This window comes from Bombina bombina, chromosome 2 (genome assembly GCF_027579735.1).
Source record: "Bombina bombina isolate aBomBom1 chromosome 2, aBomBom1.pri, whole genome shotgun sequence".
NCBI lineage: Eukaryota > Metazoa > Chordata > Amphibia > Anura > Bombinatoridae > Bombina > Bombina bombina.
Genome location: NC_069500.1, coordinates 1,202,743,348 through 1,202,763,704, shown reverse-complemented (window position 1 = coordinate 1,202,763,704; position 20,357 = coordinate 1,202,743,348). Strand labels below are relative to the sequence as shown.

The window sequence follows — 20,357 nt, the reverse complement described above, 5'->3', positions numbered from 1 at the left end:
AAAATAGTGTGTCGCACTGTCTCATTAGACACCATTCAAAAGAGGGCTACTAAAATAGTACATTGTTTAGGAGATAAAATTTACGAGGAAATACTTTTTGACCTTAATACGTATAGCTTAGAGAAAAAAGATAGGTAATACAGCAGGATTGCCTCACCAGCAACCCTATCGCCTTAAATTGTAGTTGGCCAGACCCAGCTGCTCCAGCCCACCGGGAAATTTCCTGGTGGCCTGGTAGGCCAATCCGGCCTTGTATCACACAGAACCACATTCTTAACCACAATTTATTTTGCAAGTAACTTGGAATGCACTATGTGCGATGAAGTTAATTTTGTTCCATGTGTTAAGCTTAATATCTATTTGTGTTCTTTCTTTTTTTTGTTTTGTTTAGAAAGCATCACAATGGTTCCGTGCGGGCCAGCTTTGTCATTTGTCCGATGTTTGCTTAGAAGAAAAATTGTGACTCTGGACAGTCTTGAAGACTCAAAATTATGTCGCTGCCTTTCAACAGTCGATCTTATTGCATTAGGAGTAGGGAGCACTCTTGGTGCTGGAGTCTATGTCTTGGCTGGAGAAGTGGCCAAAGCAAATTCTGGACCTAGTATTGTCCTTTCCTTCCTCATTGCAGCTTTAGCCTCTGTGATGGCTGGTCTCTGCTATGCTGAATTTGGAGCCCGTGTACCAAAGACAGGATCTGCTTACTTGTATACATATGTCACAGTCGGTGAGCTTTGGGCCTTTATCACTGGCTGGAACCTCATTTTATCCTATGTAATAGGTAAGTATTTTTGTGTGGAGCGGTATGTTAAAAGTGTACATTTTCTTTTTAATGTAATGTTTTATACAGTTTTGTACAAATGTTATACTTGTAAAAGCTGTAACTGTCCATACTTATAATAGATGTTTGTGTAATTATTATTATTATTATTCTTTATTTATAAAGCGCCAACAAATTCTGCAGCGCTGACTATGGGTACAAAGATAAAAGTACAACGATGATACAACATTTTTAAGTCACAGGACAAAATGTATCAAACAGATACAAGAGGAAAATGAGGGCCCTATTCCATCCCATGGGAACTTACAATCTAGAAGAACTTTAAGAACTTTGAATCTATTGCTGTAAAACTTTAGCTTTTTCACATTTATCTATGTAAATTATTCCCAAACATATTGATTTGCAGTTAGTGTGATACAGTATTAAAATTGAAAATACATCCCTGATTATTTTTATGTGTAGTATTATCACACGTCAACGGTGAGTGTTGCAACTACTTGGTTGAGAATTATTTATCTTTATAAATAAGTTTTCTCTTGTTAGGTGTATCCAGTCCACGGATCATCCATTACTTGTGGGATATTCTCCTTCCCAACAGGAAGTTGCAAGAGGATCACCCACAGCAGAGCTGCTATATAGCTCCTCCCCTAACTGCCATATCCAGTCATTCTCTTGCAAACTCTCAACATAGCTGGAGGTAGTAAGAGGAAAGTGGTAAAATATAGTTAGTTTTTTCTTCAATCAAAAGTTTATTGTTTTTAAATGGTACCGGAGTGTACTATTTTATCTCAGGCAGCATTTAGAAGAAGAATCTGCCTGCGTTTTTCTATGATCTTAGCAGAAGTAACTAAGATCCACTGCTATTCTCACATATGTCTGAGGAGTGAGGTAACTTCAGAGGGAGAATGGCATGCAGGGTATCCTGCAATAAGGTATGTGCAGTTAAGTTTTTCTAGGGATGGAATTTGCTAGAAAATGCTGCTGATACCGGATTAATGTAAGTTAAAGCCTAAATACAGTGATTTAATAGCGACTAGTATCAGGCTTGCTATCAGAGGTATATACTCTGATTAATGTGCAATATAAAACGTTTGCTGGCATGTTTAATCGTTTTTATATATGCTTTGGTGATAAAACTTATTGGGGCCTAGTTTTTTCCACATGGCTGGCTTTATTTTTGCCTAGAAACAGTTTCCTAAGGCTTTCCACTGTTATAGTATAAAAGTTACAGTTGGTGCAGTTAAAATTACAAACTGTGACATTCAGCTTCCCTCAGCAGTCCCCTGCATGCTATAGGACATATCTGAAGGGCTCAAAAGGCTTCAAAAGTAGGAGCTGTGGCAGTTGTTATGACTGTTTAAAAAACATATTTTTCGTTTTGTTAATCTGTTTTTTGTATTAAGGGGTTAATCATCCATTTGCAAGTGGGTGCAATGCTCTGCTAACTTGTTACATACACTGTAAAAATTTCGTTAGTTTAACTGCCTTTTTTCACTGTTATTTCAAATTTTGGCAAAATTTGTTTCTCTTAAAGGCACAGTAACGTTTTTTTATATTGCTTGTTAACTTGATTTAAAGTGTTTTCCAAGCTTGCTAGTCTCATTGCTAGTCTGTATAAACATGTCTGACATAGAGGAAACTCCTTGTTCATTATGTTTAAAAGCCATGGTGGAACCCCATAGGAGAATGTGTACTAAATGTATTGATTTCACTTTAAACAATAAAGATCAGCTGTTATCTTTAAAAGAATTATCACCAGAGGATTCTGACGAGGGGGAAGTTATGCCGACTAACTCTCCCCACGTGTCGGACCCTTTGACTCCCGCTCAAGGGACTCACGCTAAAATGGCGCCAAGTACATCAAAGACGCCCATAGCGATTACTTTGCAGGACATGGCGGCAATCATGGATAATACCCTGTCAGCGGTATTAGCCAGACTGCCTGAATTCAGAGGAAAGCGCGATAGCTCTGGGGTTAGACGTAATACAGAGCGCGCAGATGTTTTAAGGCCCTTGTCTGATACTGCGCCACAATATGCAAAAGCTGAGGAAGAGCTTCAGTCTGTGGGTGACGTCTCTGACTCGGGGAAACCTGATTCAGATATGTCTACTTTTAAATTTAAGCTTGAGAACCTCCGGGTGTTGCTTGGAGAGGTTTTAGCTGCTCTGAATGACTGTGACACAATTGCAGTGCCAGAGAAATTGTGTAGACTGGATAAATACTACGCGGTGCCGGTGTGTACTGACGTTTTTCCAATACCTAAAAGGTTTACAGAAATTATTACTAAGGAGTGGGACAGACCCGGTGTGCCGTTTTCCCCCCCTCCTATTTTTAGAAAAATGTTTCCAATAGACGCCACCACACGGGACTTATGGCAGACGGTCCCTAAGGTGGAGGGAGCAGTTTCTACTTTAGCAAAGCGTACCACTATCCCTGTCGAGGACAGTTGTGCTTTTTCAGATCCAATGGATAAAAAATTAGAAGGTTACCTTAAGAAAATGTTTATTCAACAAGGTTTTGTCCTGCAGCCCCTTGCATGCATTGCTCCTGTCACTGCTGCTGCGGCGTTCTGGTTTGAGTCTCTGGAAGAGGCCTTTCAGACAGCTACTCCATTGACTGAAATACTTGACAAGCTTAGAACACTTAAGCTAGCTAATTCTTTTGTTTCTGATGCCATTGTTCATTTGACTAAACTAACGGCTAAGAATTCTGGATTCGCCATCCAGGCGCGTAGGGCGCTATGGCTTAAATCTTGGTCAGCTGACGTGACTTCAAAGTCTAAATTACTTAACATTCCCTTCAAGGGGCAGACCCTATTCGGGCCTGGTTTGAAGGAAATTATTGCTGACATTACTGGAGGTAAGGGTCATACCCTTCCTCAGGACAGGGCCAAATCAAGGGCCAAACAGTCTAATTTTCGTGCCTTTCGAAACTTCAAGGCAGGTGCAGCATCAACTTCCTCTGCTACAAAACAAGAGGGAACTTTTGCGCAATCCAAGCCGGCCTGGAAATCTAACCAGGCCTGGAGCAAAGGCAAGCAGGCCAGAAAGCCTGCTGCTGCCTCTAAGACAGCATGAAGGAACGGCCCCCTATCCGGCAACGGATCTAGTAGGGGGCAGACTTTCTCTATTCGACCAGGCGTGGGCAAGAGATGTTCAGGATCCCTGGGCGTTGGAGATCATATCTCAGGGATATCTTCTGGACTTCAAAGCTTCCCCCCCACAAGGGAGATTTCACCTTTCGAGATTATCTGTAAACCAGATAAAGAAAGAGGCATTCTTACGCTGTGTGCAAGACCTCCTAATAATGGGAGTGATCCATCCAGTTCCACAGATGGAACAAGGACAGGGATTTTATTCAAATCTGTTTGTGGTTCCCAAAAAAGAGGGAACCTTCAGACCAATTTTGGATCTAAAGATCTTAAACAAATTCCTCAGAGTTCCATCGTTCAAAATGGAAACTATTCGGACAATCCTACCTATGATCCAGAAGGGTCAGTACATGACCACAGTGGATTTGAAGGATGCTTACCTTCACATACCGATTCACAAAGATCATCATCGGTTCCTAAGGTTTGCCTTTCTAGACAGGCATTACCAGTTTGTGGCTCTTCCCTTCGGGTTAGCTACAGCCCCAAGAATTTTTACAAAGGTTCTGGGGTCTCTTCTGGTGGTCCTAAGACCACGGGGCATAGCAGTGGCCCCTTATCTAGACGACATCCTGATACAGGCGTAAAACTTCCAAATTGCCAAATCTCATACGGACATAGTGTTGGCATTTCTGAGGTCGCATGGGTGGAAAGTGAACGAGGGAAAGAGTTCTCTATCACCCCTCACAAGGGTTTCCATCCTAGGAACTCTGATAGATTCTGTAGAAATGAAAATTTACCTGACGGAGTCCAGGTTATCAAAGCTTCTAAATTCCTGCCGTGTTCTTCACTACATTCCGCGCCCTTCGGTGGCTCAGTGCATGGAAGTGATCGGCTTAATGGTAGCGGCGATGGACATAGTGCCATTTGCGCACCTACATCTCAGACCGCTGCAATTATGCATGCTCAGTCAGTGGAATGGGGATTACACAGATTTGTCCCCTCTGCTAAATCTGGATCAAGAGACCAGAGATTCTCTTCTCTGGTGGCTATCTCGGGTCCATCTGTCCAAAGGTATGACCTTTCGCAGGCCAGATTGGACAATTGTAACAACAGATGCCAGCCTTCTAGGTTGGGGTGCAGTCTGGAATTCCCTGAAGGCTCAGGGATCGTGGACTCAGGAGGAGAAACTCCTCCCAATAAATATTCTGGAGTTAAGAGCAATATTCAATGCTCTTCTAGCTTGGCCTCAGTTAGCAACCCTGAGGTTCATCAGATTTCAGTCGGACAACATCACGACTGTGGCTTACATCAACCATCAAGGGGGGACCAGGAGCTCCCTAGCGATGTTAGAAGTCTCCAAGATAATTCGCTGGGCAGAGACTCACTCTTGCCATCTATCAGCGATCCATATCCCAGGTGTAGAGAACTGGGAGGCGGATTTTCTAAGTCGTCAGACTTTTCATCCGGGGGAGTGGGAACTCCATCCGGAGGTGTTTGCTCAATTGGTTCATCGTTGGGGCACACCAGAATTGGATCTCATGGCATCTCGCCAGAACGCCAAGCTTCCTTGTTACGGATCCAGGTCCAGGGACCCAGAAGCGACGCTGATAGATGCTCTAGCAGCACTGTGGTTCTTCAACCTGTCTTATGTGTTTCCACCGTTTCCTCTGCTCCCTCGACTGATTGCCAAAATCAAACAGGAGAGAGCATTGGTGATCTTGATCGCGCCTGCGTGGCCACGCAGGACCTGGTATGCAGACCTGGTGGACATGTCATCCTTTCCACCTTGGCCTCTGCCTCTGAGACAAGAACTTCTACTACAAGGTCCTTTCAATCATCCAAATCTAATTTCTCTGAGACTGACTGCCTGGAGATTGAACGCTTGATTTTATCAAGGCGTGGCTTCTCTGAGTCAGTCATTGATACCTTAATATAGGCACGAAAGCCTGTAACCAGGAAAATCTACCATAAGATATGGCGCAAATATCTTCATTGGTGTGAATCCAAGAATTACTCATGGAATAAGGTTAGGATTCCTAGGATATTGTCCTTTCTCCAAGAGGGTTTGGATAAAGGATTATCAGCTAGTTCTTTAAAGGGACAGATTTCTGCTCTGTCTATCCTTTTGCACAAGCGTCTGGCAGAGGTTCCAGACATCCAGGCATTTTGTCAGGCTTTGGTTAGAATTAAGCCTGTGTTTAAACCTGTTGCTCCTCCATGGAGCTTAAACTTGGTTCTTAAGGTTCTTCAAGGATTTCCGTTTGAACCCCTTCATTCCATTGATATCAAACTTTTATCTTGGAAAGTTCTGTTTTTGATGGCTATTTCCTCGGCTCGTAGAGTCTCTGAGTTATCAGCTTTACAATGTGATTCTCCTTATCTGATTTTCCATACAGATAAAGTAGTTCTGCGTACAAAACCTGGGTTTTTACCTAAGGTAGTTTCCAACAAGAATATCAATCAAGAGATTGTTGTTCCATCATTGTGTCCTAATCCTTCTTCAAAGAAGGAAGGTCTTTTACATAATTTGGACGTAGTCCGTGCTTTAAAGTTTTACTTACAAGCGACTAAAGATTTTCGTCAAACATCTTCCCTGTTTGTTGTTTACTCTGGACAGAGGAGAGGTCAAAAGGCTTCGGCAACCTCTCTTTCTTTTTGGCTTCGGAGCGTAATACGCTTAGCCTATGAGACTGCTGGACAGCAGCCCCCTGAAAGGATTACAGCTCATTCTACTAGAGCTGTGGCTTCCACCTGGGCCTTTAAAAATGAGGCTTCTGTTGAACAGATTTGCAAAGCGGCGACTTGGTCTTCGCTTCATACCTTTTCAAAATTTTACAAATTTGATACTTTTGCTTCTTCGGAGGCTATTTTTGGGAGAAAGGTTCTACAGGCAGTGGTCCCTTCCGTTTAAGTACCTGCCTTGTCCCTCCCTTCATCCGTGTACTTTAGCTTTGGTATTGGTATCCCACAAGTAATGGATGATCCGTGGACTGGATACACCTAGCAAGAGAAAACATAATTTATGCTTACCTGATAAATTTATTTCTCTTGTGGTGTATCCAGTCAACAGCTTGCCCTATCCTTTTAAGGCAGGTCTAAATTTTAAACTACAGTCACCACTGCACCCTATGGTTTCTCCTTTCTCGGCTAGTTTCGGTCGAATGACTGGATATGGCAGTTAGGGGAGGAGCTATATAGCAGCTCTGCTGTGGGTGATCCTCTTGCAACTTCCTGTTGGGAAGGAGAATATCCCACAAGTAATGGATGATCCGTGGACTGGATACACCACAAGAGAAATAAATTTATCAGGTAAGCATAAATTATGTTTTTCATATTTAGATTTTCAAAGAAAACTAATATGCACAGGGACAAAACTAACAGCAATAAAAAAATCTGTACCAAGCTGAAGAGATATTTCTTATTATTTTATTATTTTGATAAGAGAGTTTCTAATTATGGGCTAGGGGTAGATCTATAAATTAAAGGAATGGTAAAGTCAAAAGTAAACTTTCATGATTCGGATGCAACATGTAATTTTAAACAGCTTTCCAATTTATTTATTTAATCAAATTTGTTTTTTTCTTTTGGTATCTATTTTTGAGGATCATAGGTAGGATCATAAGGGCTCAGGAGAGTGCTCGTGTCTTTTAGAACTCTATGGTAACAGTGTTTGGCAACATTGTTTGTAGAGGTGTTATACATTGGTGCATACACTGCTGCCATAGAGTTCTAAAGATGTGCATGCCCCTGAGCTCAGTCAGTCATTGACCAAATGGTCATAGACCAAGACCTTTTCATACCTGGTTTTCGCTGGGCCACACTTGTTAGCCTTCAACCAAGCATACTCCAATACACACAACAGTGCTATAGCCATTTGTTGTATGACTGAAATACAGTAGCAGGCTTTACGTTCAAACCAGAATGAGTACACATTCGTTGCCACTGGCACATGGAAAAAAAGAGCTCTGGGTGCTCACATGTCTCTTACAAAAAAATGAATTTACACCCAGCAAATCTGCCAATTAACCAGGTGTGCATTTCAACATGATGCTGCTCTAGGCCTAATCATTTTAATACTTTTTCATATGTGTTTTTAAGTGCCCTTTTATTTTTCACTTTGATGTATTTTTCTATACTTTTTAGGCACATCAAGTGTGGCAAGAGCATGGAGCGGTACATTTGATGAACTACTTGGAAAACAAATTGGCCATTTTTTTCGAACCTATTTTAGGATGAATTCCACTGGCCTTGCTGAGTATCCGGACTTTTTTGCAGTTTGTCTTATTTTGCTACTGTCAGGTAAGGTTATATAGAGGGATCTATATTTGTAATTCTCTTAGGGATGTGTAACCTTATATAAAAACAAGTTAGTTTGCTTAATAAAATATTCTACCAATCAGAATAAGACCAGAGATATATTTCTGAGTTTATTTCAATATTTTTAAGATGTTACAAATATATACATATCCATTAGTAAATAACCATATTCAAGGATATATAATCAGATTAATTAATTTAAGAACATTCCAGTAACAAGGTTACATTTTAATCTGGTTTTAAATTTGTAGTTGCTTACAACTTTCAAAGTATATTTTAATTAGCAGTGAGGGGAAATACTCTTTTCACCAGCATTTCTCTATTCCAACCCCAAGGAACCCTAATATGCTAGACTGTATTTCCCTGCTTGTGTGCAGCTGAGACTTTTCCAACAAAGGAGATGGTGAACAGCCCATTGAAAATACTTTAAAATCTGTCCTTTTAGGGTTCCTGGGCGGCTGGAATTGAGAAATACTGCTATTTGTAAATCCGTCAATATTGAACCTACATGTACTATAGACTTTTTTTTTTTACAAATAAAGGGATAGTCTTCTCCAGAATTGTTATTGTTTAAAAAGTTAGATAATCCCTTTATTATCCATTCCCCAGTTTTGCATAACCAACACGGTTATATTAATACACTTTTTACCTCTGTGATTACTTTGTTTCTAAGCCTCTGCAGACTGCCACCCTTATTTCAGTTCTTTTGATGAACTTGCATTTTATTCAATCAGTTCTGACTCCTAGGTAACTCCACAGGTATGAGCACAATGTTATCTGTATGACACACATGAACTATAGCCCTCTAGCTGTGAAAAACTGTCAAATGCATTGAGATAAGTGGCGGCCTTTAGAAAATAAAAGTGAAGAATACGTTTTAAATGTCTATCCACGTCCATGACAACTCTTTTTTTAAATAAGGATTTAAGAATTATCTTAAGGGACATTCTGGTATAAAACAATAATGTTCGATTTGTTACAGAAGTTTATTTTTACTTAAAGTGACATAAAATTGCACAAAAAGGCTCTAGTGTCTTTAGAACATTTTATATTTTGCACAATTCCTTGCATAGAACTATGTGCTTAACTCCTGCAAAGAGGTTAGACACATTGGTAAAGTCAGCTAAAGAGAAGCAATATAATAGATAAACGAGAGCGCCCAAAAACAGAAAATATCTACTGTTCAATTAATAGTAGCATTTAAAAAATAAATAAAACGAGCAACATTCTCAGACTGACAATCTATTTTTGCTCATATTGGAGACATCTCTTCAGGTACATCTCCCCTCACACCAGTCTTAACTAATGTCTCACATAGCACCCTGATAATGACTTCCATTTAACTAACCTTCTACCAATTATAACTTTGCGTGTCGCAAAGAGATTGAAACCCAAGCAAGTCATAGCAGACCTTGGACATGGTTTTTATTGCCCTGGTTTAGATATTATCAGGTTAACCACTTCTGATCCTTATATAAAGATCTAATTTGATTAGACATCTGACAACTATTGAATAATTGTGTCTAATAGAAACCCCACATAAAGGGATAATATCTGCACTCTAAAAATTATCTGCTACCTCCCAAACCCCCATAAATATGTACTGGCCTGGGGAAAAGAGAACTCCAAGGGGAATTACTACACATATATAGTATCTCACTCCTTAAAGAATAAAACATATATTCCCAGACGCATCTGATAAATCTTGGAGTGGATGTTCTTCATATTGAGTGGAAATGTAATAAAATTCAGGACTACTGGATTATGATTATAGATAAGATAAATACTACCCTATCTAGTAAATTGAAATCAACCCCTCAATTAAATATATTCAGTGTTTTAGGTGAGATAAGATGCAAAATTAAAAAACCCTTATGCCAAGTGCTCACTAATTTTGTTAGACAACTATAGCTCTTAATTTGAAAAAATCTTTTACGTTCCCACCCTAAACAATTGGGAAGATAAAGTACAAAAATCTTTATTATTGGAGACATATCATTACTTCAAAAGAAGACAACTAGACACTTGTTACAATATCATGTTTTATTGGGACACATATTTAGGACAACACAAGACTTTACGGTAATTACCACGAAAATAACACAGAAACATTTAATGATTAATTTTATCATATTATAATATCAAATGCAAGTATGCAGTACATTTATTTTTATTTTCTATTGTTCTCTTTAATCTAATGTTCAAAATGTTGGTTCTATGATTATTTCGATGTTCCACTTATTCGTTGGCAATTCAATTTGGATCACTTGTTGACACATTTAATATTTACATGTCAAACTAAACAATAATTGTTTTAGTTTATAAGGCTGACTTCTCATATACATCAGCTCAGGTCTGTCGAAATGTAAGAATGGACTCTAAAATACTCTTTTTAATTTATAACAATTCCAAAAATTTTATGTATCCAACTGTTTTTTATTTTCTGGAGCTGTCTACATTGAGCATATTCAAGAGAAACAATGCAATAGTGGTAGTTAGCTGTTGATTGGTGACTATATACATATGCTTCTTGTCACTGGCTCACTACATTTTTACATTTTGGTACCACTAATGCGTTGCTGTTCTGAAGTTAAGGTTTTGCACTTTTATGACCCTTTAATAAGTATTTAACCCCTGTACAGCACATACTCACTCCTGATAAGTATATGATCAGTGAGACAATTGGGAATGGCGTATGCAAAGCCCAGTCACTAGTGTCCTAATGTGGACCAGCGAAGGAGCACAGAAAGGGCACAACCTTAGCAGGGTTTTTAACACAAAGGTGTTGACCTTATGTAATATAATCCGCTCAGAAGTCGTTTAGATCGAGCACTGCGGCAACTCCAAAGTAATAGCAACACCTTTTACACTTAATGTCATACGATGGAACCTTATAACAGCAGTATCTTGTGACTGTCTATATATATATACTGTTTGTGTTTGTCTACAGTGCTCCCACGTTTCTAATTTTAATGGTGACTCCTGAAAGCAGGTGTACAACATATTTTAGCTGGAAATAAATACCTCCTCATTAACCATGCTGCAGTTCCACCTTAACTACCATTCACCACCAACCCCGCCCATCTCTTCAAATAACCCTAATTGTGACCTTTTCCAAGAAATTACCCAAAACTCAAATAATCCTGAATACACTGTCCTGATGCCGCCTAACACAGTTGCACTTACCATGACCCCACTACTACAGATAACTGTAACCATGCCATCCCAATGATGCTTACCTCTGTTAACCTTAGCCATGACCTCTCCAACCCACTGTAAGTATTCCTAATGGATTACCCAATCCTCCAAACCACTGTTAACAGGATCACCAACCTCCATAACTGCCAATAACTCTAATGGCTGACCGATTAATTGGCATAATATTAAAACAAATATTACTTAAAAAAAGCTTAAAGGGACAGCCTACTCCAGAATTTCTATTGTTTAAAAAGATAGATAAAGCCGGTATTACCCATTCCCCAGTTTTGCATAACCAACATGGTTATATTAATATACTTTTTACCTCTGCAATTACTTTGTATCTAAGTCTCTGCAGACAGACCCCTTATTTCAGTTCTTTTGACAGTGTGTGGCATACATGAACTAGCTCTGTCTATCTGTTAAAACTGTCAAAATGCACTGAGATAAGAGGCAGCCTTCAAGGGCTTAGAAATTATCATATGAGCCTACCTAGGTTTAGCTTTCGACAAAGAATACCAACAGAACAAAGTTGTTTAAGATTCATGATTCAGATCAGGCATGCAAAGTTTAATTTTGACTAGCGCTGTGGAATCTGTTGACACTCTACAAATAACCAATAATAATAATAAATAATAATTTTCACTAGCCTGTCAAGAAGAAGAAGAAGAAGGTAGTTAATATTACCCTTTTCTCCATTCAAACTAAAGATTTTTCCGCTTCTTTTGCCCACGACCATCGGGTCCTTATGGGACAGCATAGTTAGGATTATTTTTTGTGGGCAATTTTGTCAGCAAGTGTTAAGGTCTAGTTCTCAGGCCTCCCTAACAGGCCACTTTTTGTGGATATCTGAACTAGAGAACACATGAAACAATCAGCTGATTAGTTATTTCCCCAGCTCTCATCCAAGGTTATCCAGAAAACCTGGACTGTTGGGGAGGCCTGAGGACAGGTTTGAAAACAAGTGGTGTAGTAAAAACAGTGGCTGTAGTCAAACATTTGATGACTGACCAATCAGGAGCCTGTATTGTTAAAGGTTCATTATAGCACACATTAATTATATCCTCTAATCCGTTATAACATGTAATTTTAAGATTATCGACCCTAGACTAAGGGGTGTTTTACCCATGCAGTATTTACCACTCAGGACCAGTAGTGTTTTGTGAGTCCCAAGCTGTATTTCTACCATGTGTTTAACTCCTTTTGCGGGGATTAAATACATGGTAGTCTAGGGTTGACTTGATAGTATTAAAATTACATACTTATAGCACACTGTTTCTAATTAATAACAATATAGCGGATTGTGTAGTACCTATGTAATAAAGTGAGATGGGAATTTGTTAGAAATGAAATAGAGCATTTGGTTTTTAAGCTAGGATGTCCCACATGTGTACAAGATGGATGTACTCTTATTATTCTCCAAAGTCATTAGTATTTTTAAACCATTTTAGTTTTGTTCTTAATGCTGAGCTGTAAAATAAACAGGTGAATTAATTCTGGAAACAGAGCAAATTTGGCTTTCCCCAATCTATTCACTTTCTGTTGTCTTTATTATCAGAATGCAATAGGGTGAGTAGTGAAAACGGTGTTATCGCTTGGAAAGTAATAGCCATTGAAGTGTGTGTAAGTCTTGTATAACTGCAAAATGCCACTTGGAAGACTGAGCCTACCACTGGGTCATGAACTAGTAAAATGTTATTGCCACATACTGAGTACTGGTACCCATGAGCCTTAAAAATTTACATCACATTCCATACTTTCCCCTGAATTCTGCATTGGAACTTGTGGTGTAAACAAAATGTATAACATTTTTAAATTATCGTGCAGGATTTTATTTTTTCCTTTTCTGTTTTTAATGTAATATTGTACAAAATAATATTCTGAGTCGCAGGAAAAACAGCATTTACAAATAAGTAAAAGCATTTTAACATTAAAGGGACACTGTACCCAAAAATTTAATTTTGTGAGACAGATTGAGCATGAAATTTTAAGCAAATTTCGAATTTACTCCTATTATCAAATTTTCTTCATTATCTTTGTATCTTTATTTGAAATGCAAGAATGTAAGTTTAGATGCCGGCCCATTTTTGGTGAACAACCTTTGTTGTCCTTGCTGATTGGTGGATAAATTTATCATCCAATAAAAAAGTGCTGTCCAGAGAGTTGAAACCAAAAAAAGCTTAGATGCCTTCTTTTCTCCAACATAGGTGTGTCCGGTCCACGGCGTCATCCTTACTTGTGGGATATTCTCCTCCCCAACAGGAAATGGCAAAGAGCCCAGCAAAGCTGGCCATATAGTCCCTCCTAGGCTCCGCCTACCCCAGTCATTCTCTTTGCCGTTGCACAGGCAACATCTCCACGGAGATGGCTTAGAGTTTTTTGGTGTTTAAATGTAGTTTTTGTTCTTCAATCAAGAGTTTGTTATTTTAAAATAGTGCTGGTATGTACTATTTACTCTGGAACAGAAAAGAGATGAAGATTTCTGTTTGTAAGAGGAAAATGATTTTAGCAACCGTTACTAAAATCGATGGCTGTTTCCACACAGGGCTGTTGAGATGAAGTAACTTCAGTTGGGGGAAACAGTGGGCAGACTTTGCTGCTTGAGGTATGACACATTTCTAACAAGACTTGGTAATGCTGGAAGCTGTCATTTTCCCTATGGGAACCGGTAAGCCATTTTCTTAGTTTAAGTAAAAGAATAAAGGGCTTCATTAGGGCTTAAAAAACTGGTAGACATTTTTCTGGGCTAAAACGATTACTTTACTAAGTATATTTGGCAGATTATTACTTTTAATAGTTGTTAAATCTTGGGGATTGTTTTAATAAAAACGGCAGGCACTGTATTGGACACCTTTTTCACTGGGGGCCTTTTCTAGTCATAGACAGAGCCTCATTTTCGCGCCTCTAATGCGCAGTTGTTTTTGGAAAGCATGGCATGCAGATGCATGTGTGAGGAGCTAAGAACCACTGAAAAAGCTTATAGAAGGCATCATTTGGTATCGTATTCCCCTCTGGGCTTGGTTGGGTCTCAGCAAAGCAGATACCTGGGACTGTATAGGGGTTAAATGTAAAAACGGCTCCGGTTCCGTTATTTTAAGGGTTAAAGCTTTCAAATTTGGTGTGCAATACTTTTAAGGCTTTAAGTTACTGTGGTGAAATTTTGGTGAATTTTTAACAATTCCTTCATACTTTTTCACATATTCAGTAATAAAGTGTGTTCAGTTTAAAATTTAAAGGGACAGTAACGGTTTTATTGTAAAACGTTTTTTGTGCTTTGTTGACAAGTTTAAGCCTGTTTAACATGTCTGAACCATCAGATATCGATGTTCTATATGTATGAAAGCCAATGTGTCTCCCCTTTTAAATATATGTGATATATTTGTGTCATAATGTCCAAACAAAGTAGGGATTATAATGCCATAGATATGATATTGCCCAAGATGATTCCTCTAATGAGGGGAGTAAGCATGGTACTGCATCATCCCCTTCTGTGTCTACACCAGTTTTGCCCACACAAGAGGCCCCTAGTACATCTAGTGCGCCAATACTTATTACCATACAACACTTAATGGCTGTAATGGATAATTCTATTGCATGCATTTTTTCCAAAATGCCAACTTATCAGAGAAAGCGTGATTGCTCTGTTTTAAACACTGAAGAGCAAGAGGACGCTGATGATATCTGTTCTGACATACCCTCACACCTATCTGAAGGGGCCAGGAGGGAGGTTTTGTCTGAGGGAGAAATTTCAGATTCAGGGAAAATTTCTCAACAAGCAGAACCTGATATTGTAACTTTTAAATTTTAATTAGAACATCTCCACGCACTACTTAAGGAGGTATTATCTACTCTGGATGATTGTGACAATTTGGTCATTCCAGAGAAATTAGGTAAGATGGACAAGTTCCTAGAGGTTCCGGTGCCCCCCGATGTTTTTCCTATACCCAAGCGGGTGGCGGACATAGTAAATAAGGAGTGGGAAAGGCCCGGCATACCTTTTGTCCTCCCCCTATATTTAAGAAATTATTTCCTATAGTCGACCCCAGAAAGGACTTATGGCATACAGTCCCCAAGGTCGAGGGGGCGGTTTCTACTCTAAACAAACGCACTTCTATTCCTATAGAAGATAGTTGTGCTTTCAAGATCCTATGGATTTAAGGTTAGAGGGTTTGCTTAAAAAGATGTTTGTTCAGCAAGGTTACCTTCTACTACCAATTTCATGCATTGTTCCTGTCACTACAGCTGCGTGTTTCTGGTTCGAAGAACTAGAAAAGTCGCTCAATAAAGAAGCTTCGTACGAGGAGGTTTTGGACAGAGTTCAAGCTTTTAAATTGGCTAACTCTTTTATTTTAGATGCCGCTTTGCAATTAGCTAGATTAGCGGCGAATAATTCAGGGTTTGCTATCGTGGCGCGCAGAGCGCTTTTGCTTAACATCCCTTTCAAGGGTAAAACACTGTTTGGCCCTGACTTGAAAGAGATTATTTCAGACATCACTGGGGGAAAGGGCCACGCCCTTCCTCTGGATAGGTCTTTTAAGGCTAAAAATAAACCAAATTTTCGTCCCTTTCGCAGAAACGGACCAGCCTCAAATTCTACACCCTCTAAGCAAGAGGGTAATACTTCTCAAACCAAGCCAGCCTGGAGGCCGATGCAAGGCTGGAACAAGGGTAAGCAGGCCAAGTCACCTGCCACTGCTACCAAAACAGCATGAAGTGTTGGCCCCCGATCTGGGACTGGATCTGGTGGGGGGCAGACTTTCTCTCTTTGCTCAGGCTTGGGCAAGAGATGTTCAGGATCCTTGGGCGCTAGAAATAGTTTCTCAAGGTTATCTCCTGGAATTCAGGGAACTACCCCCAAGGGGAAGGTTCCACAGGTCTCAATTATCTTCGAACAGGCATTCTTACACTGTGTAGAAGACCTGTTAAGCATGGGAGTGATTCATCCTGTTCCATTAGGAGAACAAGGGATGGGTTTTTACTCCAACCTGTTCATAATTCCCAAAAAAGAGGGAACATTCAGACCAATTTTAGATCTCAAGATTCTAAACAAGTTTCTAAGGGTTTCATCGTTCAAAATGGAAACCATTCGAACGATCCTTCCTACCATCCAGGAAGGTCAATTCATGACCACGGTGGACTTAAAGGATGCGTACCTACGTATTCCTATCCACAAGGAACATTTTCGGTTCCTAAGGTTCGCCTTTCTGGACAAACATTACCAGTTTGTGGCACTTCCATTCGGATTAGCCACTGCTCCAAGGATTTCACAAAGGTACTAGGGTCCCTTCTAGCGGTGCTAAGACCAAGGGGCATTGCAGTAGTACCTTACTTGGACGACATCCTGATTCAAGCGTCGTCTCTGTCAAAAGCAAGGGCTCATACGGACATTGTCCTAGCCTTTCTCAGATCTCACAGGTGGAAAGTGAACATAGAAAAAAGTTCTCTGTCCCCGTCAACAAGAGTTCCCTTCTTGGGAACAATAATAGTTTCCTTAGAAATGAAGGTTTTTCTGACAGAGGCCAGAAAATCAAAACTTCTAAGCTCTTGTCAGGTACTTCATTCTGTTCTTCTTCCTTCCATAGCGCAGTGCATGGAAGTAATAGGTTTGATGGTTGCGGCAAGGGACATAGTTCCTTTTGCACGAATTCATCTAAGACCATTACACCTGTGCATGCTCAGACAGTGGAATGGGGATTATACAGACTTGTCTCCGACGATACAAGTAGATCAAATAACCAGAGATTCACTCTGTTGGTGGCTGACCCTGGACAACCTGTCACAGGGAATGAGCTTCCGCAGACCAGAGTAGGTCATTGTCACGACCGACGCCAGTCTGGTGGGCTGGGGCGCGGTCTGGGAACCCCTGAAAGCTCAGGGTCTATGGTCTCGGGAAGAATCTCTTCTCCCGATAAACATTCTGGAACTGAGAGCGATATTCAATGCTCTCAAGGCTTGGCCTTGACTAGCAAAGGCCAAATTCATAAGGTTTCAATCAGACATCATGACGACTGTTACATATATCAACCATCAGGGGGAAACAAGGAGTTCCCTGGCGATGGAGGAGCATCCGGGGGAGTGGGAACTCCATCTGGAAATCTTTGCCCAAATAACTCAATTATGGGGCATTCCAGACATGGTTCTGATGGCCTCTCGTCAGAACTTCAAGGTCCCTTGTTACGGGTCCAAATCCAGGGATCCCAAGGCGACTCTATTGGATACAATAGTAGCACCTTGGATCTTCAACCTAGCTTATGTATTCCCACCGTTTCCTCTCATTCCCAGGCTGGTAGCCAGGATCAATCTGGAGAGGGCTTCGGTGATCTTGATAGTTCCTGTGTGGCCACGCAGGACTTGGTATGCAGACCTGGTGAATGTGTCATCGGCTCCACCATGGAAGCTACCTTTGAGACAGGACCTTCTTATTCAGGGTCCATTCGAACATCCGAATCTGGTTTTCCTCCAACTGACTGCTTGGAGTTTGAACGCTTGATTTTATCAAAGCGTGGGTTTTCAGATTCTGTAATAGATACTCTTATTCAGGCTAGAAAGCCTGTAACTAGAAAAATTTACCATAATATATGGAAAAAATATATCTGTTGGGTGAATCTAAAGGATTCCCATGGAACAAGATAAAAATTCCTAAGATTCTTTCCTTTCTACAAGAAGGTTTGGAGAAAGGATTTTCTGCAAGTTCTCTGAAGGGACAGATCTCTGCTTTATCTGTTTTACTTCACAAAAGGCTGGCAGCTGTGCCAGACGTTTAAGCGTTTGTTCAGGCTCTGGTTAGAATCAAGCCTGTTTACAGACCTTTGACTCTTCCCTGGAGTCTTAATCTAGTTATTTCAGTTCTTCAAGGGGTTCCGTTTGAACCCTTACATTCCGTAGATATTAAGTTATTATCTTGGAAAGTTTTGTTTTAGGTTGCAATTTCTTCCGCTAGAAGAGTTTCTGAGTTATCTGCTCTGCAGTGTTCTCCGCCCTATCTGGTCCAGGCAGATAAGGTGGTTTTACGTACTGAGCCTGGTTTTCTTCCGAAGGTTGTTTCCAACAAAAATATTAACCAGGAGATAGTTGTACCTTCTTTGTGTCCGAATCCAGTTTCATAGAAGGAACGTTTGTTACACAATTTGGACGTTGTCCGTGCTCTAAAATTCTATTTAGAGGCTACTGAAGATTTTAGACAAACATCTTCTTTGTTTGTTGTTTATTCTGGTTAAAGGAGAGGTAAAAAAGCAACTTCTACCTCTCTTTCCTTTTGGTTTAAAAGCATCATCAGATTGGCTTTTGAGACTGCCGGACGGCAGCCTCCTGAAAGTATCACAGCTCACTCCACTAGGGCTGTGGCTTCCACATGGGCCTTCAAGAATGAGGTTCCTGTTGACCAAATTTTTTTTTTTTTTAAATTATATACTTTTGCTTCTTCGGAGGCTATTTTTGGGAGAAAGGTTTTGCAAGCCGTGGTGCCTTCCGTTTGGGTGACCTGATTTGCTCCCTCCCTTCATCCGTGTCCTAAAGCTTTGGTATTGGTTCCCACAAGTAAGGATGACGCCGTGGACCGGACACACCTATGTTGGAGAAAACAGAATTTATGCTTACCTGATAAATTACTTTCTCCAACGGTGTGTCCGGTCCACGGCCCGCCCTGGTTTTTTAATCAGGTCTGATGAATTATTTTCTCTAACTACAGTCACCACGTTACCATATGGTTTCTCCTTTATATATTTCCTCCTGTCCGTCGGTCGAATGACTGGGGTAGGCGGAGCCTAGGAGGGACTATATGGCCAGCTTTGCTGGGCTCTTTGCCATTTCCTGTTGGGGAGGAGAATATCCCACAAGTAAGGATGACGCCGTGGACCGGACACACCGTTGGAGAAAGTAATTTATCAGGTAAGCATAAATTCTGTTTTTCAAATAATGATAGCAAGAGAACGAAGAAAAATTGATAATAGGAGTAAATTAGAAAGTTGCTTAAAATTGCATGCTCTTTCTGAATTACAAATGAAAAAATTTGGGTTCAGTGTCCCTTTAAATTGAAACTAATACTTTGTTTTTTTGTTTCCTACTAATAAAACTTGACCACAATGTCCTTTTAATACTTGATAAAATACAGTATTTTTCTATTGTCAGTATTAAATTTCATTGTTGATTCTTCAGAAGCTCCGCCCATAAGTTGCTGTGCATAGTCTTTTTGACTTGCAGTTGTCAATGCTGCTATTACTCTCATAAAAAACACCGGCAAGATTTATTTAATTTAAGTCATTTTGAAAACTGGTCACCAAAAATAAAAAATACATGTTATATTCCTTTAGCGATACATTTATTATCTCTTATTTTAAATAATTGGTGTGTCTTAAACAAATGCAGAGTAGAAGTTCAAAAGTAATGTTCTATTGTTTTATGAAATTACATTGTTTAATTCTTGAGAAGCATTAATAACATTTGATCTTGTAAAGTTGATTCACATGGCTGGAAAGAACTAGGACTTAATCTCCTAATAACGACAAAATTATTACGTTGCAAATACAAAGTTCTTGGAAATGATGGGAACATTGGCTGCTCCAGACTTGTAAAGGAATGCAAACAGGATTTTAGAGGTCGCAGAATTGATCTAAAACCGCACATTATGTTGTCATTTCTTCATTTGTTTGGTGGTTTCACACGTTATGCTGTGCACTTTGTGTAGTGAATTTCTTGTCTTTTTCTCCCAAAATGATGATGATTTCTATTGTACATTTGGCATCAATATGTATGCACTGAAAATAGATGTGTAAAGGGACAAATGTCTCTAGTTTGGAAGTTGAGGATAAAAAAATTGTTCACTTAATGTTCTGTATAGGAATAAGTCTAATTTCATACTCACCCTCTGCCAATCTGTAATAAATAAATATTTATAAGAACTTTAAATGTTTTCTCCCCCTGAGAGATTGCTTTGTGTATATGTTGTGTGATTACAAATGTCTTCATTAGTGATG

At 39.7% G+C, this 20,357-nt stretch overlaps 1 protein-coding gene across 2 annotated transcripts in view; it reads left to right on the top strand.

Moving 5' to 3' along the window:
- The window catches only part of SLC7A2 (solute carrier family 7 member 2), a 189,279-nt gene that overhangs the window by 86,214 nt on the left and 82,708 nt on the right, over positions 1-20,357 (top strand). For both annotated transcript variants that reach the window (XM_053703918.1, XM_053703919.1), the window contains exons 2-3: positions 392-778; positions 8,014-8,169. In XM_053703918.1, the coding sequence (XP_053559893.1) occupies positions 403-778; positions 8,014-8,169 (532 nt within the window). In that variant the 5' untranslated portion in view covers positions 392-402. The remainder of the gene's footprint in view (positions 1-391; positions 779-8,013; positions 8,170-20,357) is intronic.